General features: G+C 48.9%; 1 protein-coding gene across 1 annotated transcript; it reads right to left on the bottom strand.

Annotated features, from left to right (window-relative positions):
• Positions 1 to 3,316: 3,316 nt before the first annotated feature.
• Positions 3,317 to 4,770, bottom strand: LOC136494242 (cationic peroxidase SPC4-like). Its single transcript, XM_066490412.1, has 3 exons — positions 4,454 to 4,770; positions 4,196 to 4,381; positions 3,317 to 4,099 (listed from the first exon to the last, which is right to left on the bottom strand). The coding sequence occupies exons 1-3, from the start codon at positions 4,715 to 4,717 to the stop codon at positions 3,485 to 3,487; spliced, it is 1,065 nt and encodes a 354-aa protein (XP_066346509.1). The 5' UTR covers positions 4,718 to 4,770; the 3' UTR covers positions 3,317 to 3,484.
• Positions 4,771 to 6,000: the final 1,230 nt, after the last annotated feature.

Below are 6,000 nucleotides of genomic sequence, written 5' to 3' on the forward strand. Positions count from 1 at the left end.
CAGACTAAAGCAGCAAGGAATTAAACATGGATCGATTGAAATGGTGGTGGGAGATAAAGGTATTTTCATGTCGCACTCGCACCGCATGAGTTTTAAATCGGTAAATCGATGATAAGTCTTCTGCTGCCATATCATATATGCAGCTTCTCATTCCACATACAGTGCACACCCACCTACCTGTTCGCTTGAACGTATCAGCCGGCTTATCAGCTAAAATCTATAGTATTTTTCTCTCACAACAAATCAGTTTCAGTCGGCTTATCAGTCGGCTTTAATACCAGCCGAATAGTTTCGTTTTGTCAGCATGTCTCGTTTGTTGGTTTCAACAAATATGACATACAGCTGCTCATCAGTGCCACATGCATTATTCCACGGACCAAGATAGGTTAATTAGACTAAGCCAACTGCCAAGCGGCCTGGTGCATGCACTCATATATTGGTATATATGAGTGCATTAAAGCTAGCTAGCGCCCTGCCACCTTCTTCCTTTTAAATTTGGGAAATCCTAGTTTAAATCGTAGGTTAATTGTCAATGATCCGTTGTTAGGAAAATGACATTCGGATGGAATAGGGATCATACCAGCCACTTGCATTTGCATGACACATACATAGAGTGCTCACATTGCCGCGTACTAATCTAGCTCATCTTCTACAGCGGCCCCAGCAGGTGTAAGCCCCGTTTGGCATGGCTTATCCAAAACGGCTTCACCGGTGAAGCCAAAGCCGGTGAAGCCAGAAAAACTGGCTTTTTTCGGCTTCTAGTTTATTTTAACCCCGGCTTATAAAACGGCTTCACGCTACAGTGCCTCGATTTACGCAAAATAGATGAAGCCGAAGCCGGCATAAGCCGTGCCAAAGAGGCCCGTAGTCGTCGTTAATCTTGAGCTACATCAGGTCAGCCAGGGATCGGAGGCAGCACATGGGTTCCTACTTCCTGCCACCACCCTCTCCAAAAGTCAAGCTCACTGTTCATTCCCTCACAAACTTTCCTTTGATCCACAGGGACCTCTACCATGTTCTTCTAGGTTGCTGAACATGGTAGAGGTCCCTGTGGATCAAAGGAAAGTTTGTGAGGGAATGAACAGTGAGCTTATACTTCTAGGTTGCTGAACATGGTACATGTTTGAGGCCAGTCAAACAAGTCTCTAAGATGTCGCTCCGTTCACGAAGCTCCGCGTTTCCGCTGTCTAGAGCGACAGACGAGAGGACCCGAATAAACTAGCTTCACCTAGCTCCTTCAATTCCTTCGTGCTTGCAGGCCCGGACAAAAATGCCCCTCTGTGGGCGTGAGCAGGAGCGCAGATGATGGGCGAGGCAGAGGTGGAAGTGTCGGTAGACATTTTATTCTTTTTTTTCTCTGTCCTAGGAAGATGTTTTAACAAACGTCTTACCAAAATAGCTTCAACTCCACCGGCAAAGATGCTCTTCAAGCCGAAACCAACAAAACGTTCCACGAGCCAAGCAAAGTTGTATCAAACGACCCCTAAAAACATTTCCAAACATTGCCCCCACTAAAATAGAGCTCCTATTTTCTGAGCAGGGGCTCTCTACTTTTAATTTAGAGCTTTGTTTTCATCATTCAACTCCAACAAGAGCCCCCCTACATCTAAGCTTCTATTTCATTCTCTTATATTTTAATACAATCTTCATGTATATCCTTCATATGACGCTATTATAATTCAAACTTAAAAATTTATATACCATACAAATGAACTGTATTTAAACTCATGATTTCAAATAAGACAATTTAAATTCAAATTCAAATTTATCCAGCATAAAAATCATATGGGCATATTGAAATTGTCTATGACACCACATAGCAACAAATTATGATAAAATTACAACGGATCACACTAGCTAGCACCCAGAAATGCTCCACAAGATCATCTCGAAGTTATTGTGAGCATAAAAAGAAATTAGTTCCGCAAAACTATGCCAAATAAATCTAGGGGAAAATGTAATCATTGGCGGAGAAGCCTAAGCTTTGAGGTGCAGAGCAGAAGTAAAAACACCGGGTCTGCAAAAGTCGGCTTAGTCGACTTTTCTAAGAAAACTAGAAAAAGTCCTAAATTCAAAAGCAAGGTGAGGCCAAGCTTTGAAGAGTTGTTGGCCAAATACAAAGAAGAAAGGGGCTAATCAAAAGGAAAAGAATTGTCCAAGGAAGAATGATTTGAAATCATCGACAAAACATAAGGAAGAACTAAGCCGTGAGTCATTCTATTTCCGGGCCGACTTGGTTATATCCTTTGCACTTACTAACCTTGGGATTATAGTAGTATGCATATGCAGTCATACAATATTTAGTATCATATTGCATATTCAAACTATAATTCATCACCATGACCAATCGTTGTTAACAATAATTTGGTCAAAACTGCATCTTCCGGTCATAAAGAAAGTGAGAAGGGCAGCAAAGAAGTTTCTACATCTAATAACAACCGAGCTAGTGTCCCGGCCTCTGGATTATCTCACACACAAAAGAGAGATCGAAGTGGACGCATAAGTCGACAGGATCAATGAAACAACAAGTGTAAGTGATTCCAGTTCCCATAATGCTGCACTCCCCAGCCCAAGGCCAACAGCCCATGAGCGGCCCATAATGCATCGGCGACACTACCGCGCCACCGTGCTTCGGTTCCTGCACGTCGCACCTCCGCAGTCTGGCCGCCGCTCGCCGCAGCACCGCCCGGCCACGGACCGCGGTGACCGTGAGTTCGTCGTCTCGCCGTGCCGCTAGTGCACCGGGCGCCCGCCGTGAGTCAGCGCGGCCTGCCACTGCGAGCCTGTGACTCCGCGAAGCAAAAATACATGGGTTGATTGTTGCTGTTTGATTTGTTTAATGATGCCGTCGCCGTTTCGTTAAAAAAGTGAGTAGTCAAATCTTTGCTCGATCACTGTTAATGACTTTACGTAGATAAATAATATGTTTAGATACATAGCAAAATGGATGAACTAAAAAAACAAAACGACTTATAACTTAGGAACAGAGAGAATACCAAACTTAGCTTTGCGTTGTTTAGAGCGAGAGGGGGACAGATCTTGTACTGGGACTGGTTTCTAGTGCTGCTTGGTTCGTGCTTGCACCTGAACTGTTGCACGTTTGCAGCGTGGTGCAGTTCAGGTGCAAGCGTGCTGTTGCTTGCTGCTTCTGCATGGTCGTATGGTGGTGCATTGGTGGGTGCTCGCAAGTTGCAGGCTTGTAGCCTTGCATGTCATCTAGCATACAACATTCGGCCTTAAGTTCCGGCTTCCGTCCGTTTTCGGTTAGTTTCCGTCCGCATTAGTTCGTTTCCGCATGTCCGCACATAATTCTACTCTGATCTCGTCACCCATTTGGCCATTTATTATAACAAAATTTAAAAAGCTAACACGACGATAGGATGCATGCGCGGACAATGTAAATGCAACACTGCTGCTAGCAAGGTGACACGCGCGCACGGCCGCGATGAGTCGATGATGCCTCTTTTGCAGCTGTAATCACGCTTCAAGCGTCGGCGGCGAGCCCCTCGTCGCCGAGCTGGCCTGATGAGATATCGCCGCGGCGGGCGTTGGGCACGGCGCAGTTGAAGCGGACCTCTCCGGCGTTGCCCGTGAGCACGTCCATCTGGCTCATCTTCACCATGGACCTGGCGAACTGGTCGAAGAAGGCGGCCTGGTTGAGCGCGTAGCGCGTGGCGGTGCGGTTGGTGTTGGCGTCGTTCATAAGTCCCTGGTCCGACTTGAACAGCCCCTGCTTGGCGATGAGGTCGAAGTAGTACTTGTTGTCGAAGGCGTCGGGCGTGCGCACGTCCAGCACCTGCGCCGCGTTGGGGTCCTTGGCGCACTTTGCCGCCAGCGTCCGCCGGAACGACGGGACCATGGTGCCGTCGTCCGCGTTGGGCGGCAGGCGGCTGTTGAAGGAGCCGCAGTGGCCGCGGCCGACGGTGTGCGCGCCGGAGAGCGCCACGAGGTCGACCGCGTCGAGGCTCCGGTTCTTGAACTTCCCCAGCAGTTTGGGCACGTCAGTATCGGGGCCCGGCAGGGTGAAGACCAGGTCGCGGGACGCCGGCGCCAGCCCGTCGCGGCGGCCCAGAGGCACCTCGAAGAAGGGACCTCCAGACTGCATGCATTGCTTTGTCGTCAGCAGCTGGTTGGTTGCATCGCACATGCTTAATTTTGGGTGGGATACGTGGACGTGGTCCGGCGATGGACTTACCGCGACGACGGCGTCCCGGGTGGCTAGCGTGATGATGTCGGCGCAGGACACCTTGGGGCCGCAGGCGGAGTGGACGGCGGCGCGGATGTCGTCGATGAGCTTCCGCGCCTCGGGACGGAGCGTCTCGTTGGGTCCCAGATTCTGCTCGCTGTCGGAACCCGACAGGAGGACGGACGCGTCACAGCCCTAAATTTGCGTGGTGTCAGCATTCAAGCATCACCACACCAACGACGGCAACATGGATGTCCTCCTACGTACCTGCGGGAAGCAGTCGTGGAAGAAGATGCGGATGAGTCCCGCGGCGATGCCGATGTCGCTGCGGAGTGCGTCGGCGACGTGCCAGCGCACGATGCCCTCCACGGAGGGGCAGGACGCGTCGTAGAAGCTCCAGGAGAGGCCGTTGACGATGGGCTCGTTCACGGTCACGGTGGCCGACGAGAGGGCGGCGCAGAGCGCTGAGACGGCCAGCAGCAGCACGGTGGCCACAGCTGGTCTACTACTGCTGGACCTGGCCATCGTCATTCTGCTTGCTTGCAAGTGCAGTGCAGTGGTAGCTGCTAGATGGGGGGTGTGTGTGTGTGGCTTCCACGAGTCATGATCATATATTTATTTATAGGCGAGCGGTTATGGATATTTTCGATCTCCACATGCATGGTCGGACCGGAGTACCGGACCACATGGATCGTGGCATGCATGCATTGCATCGACCGGTCTGATCCATCCATCCACTTGTTCCATTATATATTTGTATCGATCGCATCAACTTGTCTTGGACTAGAGCAGGAAGAAAAGATGCATGGATCAAGCAGTGAATGGTGGCCGGTAGGTGGTGATCAAAGGTAATTTTATTTTATAATAATGCGACACCCCACAAATTAAATAATGTTGTTTAACCATATAGTAACATTTGCTACGTACCATGCATATGCAGTTTCCTCGCTGCTTCACTCCACATACACTGCACCCGGCCACGCATGCCACCTAATATAGCACTGAGCCCTGTGACGTTCGTTCTATGGATACTATCATCACGTACGAGTATACACACACACACACACACACGCTATTTCACTACTTTCATTCGTTTACAGCTACTCGGCTACTCCGTCTCCGTTCGAGAGAATATATACCCTTTTTTTAACGCGTGCATCCATTCGTCCCTTGCACTAACATGCATAACGACTTCCGTGAACCTTCAAAATACACTGCACCCGGCCGTTCAGCCACCGAATCCCCTGCATCGAAATATGATATCGTCTCATGAGCACCCCCACTAAAACAAGATGTTAAGAATGAGCCCTATAGTAATTTATGGCTTGCTAGAATGTGAAAAAATAATGTTGAAGCACTCCATCGGCAGGAGAAACAAGATGGAGTGGTTGGGTGGTTGTATTATTTGTTGCCTTTCATTTTATTATTGGAGGCGGGCAATATAAGACGGTCATCATATCTATGTTAATCATTAACGGAGATGGTCGTCTTAAACTGGCTGCTTCTATTGATGACCTATTAACAAAGACGGTTGGCGTAGGAGGACCGCTTCCGTTAAAGGATTAACGAAGGTGGTCGTGTTAAGACAACCCCTTCGTTTAATAGATTATTAATAGAGGCAGTCGACCAACGACGCTCACCTTTATTAAAGGATGAACAGAGACGAGTGACTCACAGAGTCCGTCTCCATTAATGGTCCAATAACGAAGACGATCATCTTAAGTTGGTCGCCTCCGTTAATTGTTAACAGAGGTGGACGTTTCTCCTCAACCAAACCCCTCTATTAGCGGAGGTGGCAGACTACTATGCCTGCC

The sequence above is a fragment of the Miscanthus floridulus genome, chromosome 11, assembly GCF_019320115.1.
Source record: "Miscanthus floridulus cultivar M001 chromosome 11, ASM1932011v1, whole genome shotgun sequence".
Lineage (NCBI taxonomy): Eukaryota > Viridiplantae > Streptophyta > Magnoliopsida > Poales > Poaceae > Miscanthus > Miscanthus floridulus.

What these genes read in the sequence shown, in the direction of transcription:
- LOC136494242 (XM_066490412.1), bottom strand. Translation starts at nt 4,717, where the DNA reads ATGACGATGGCCAGGTCCAGCAGTAGTAGACCAGCTGTGGCCACCGTG. An exon ending in TCCACGACTGCTTCCCGCAG is followed by an intron (nt 4,382 to 4,453) that starts GTACGTAGGAGG and finishes ACGCAAATTTAG; the next exon opens with GGCTGTGACGCGTCCGTCCT. An exon ending in CCCGGGACGCCGTCGTCGCG is followed by an intron (nt 4,100 to 4,195) that starts GTAAGTCCATCG and finishes CAATGCATGCAG; the next exon opens with TCTGGAGGTCCCTTCTTCGA.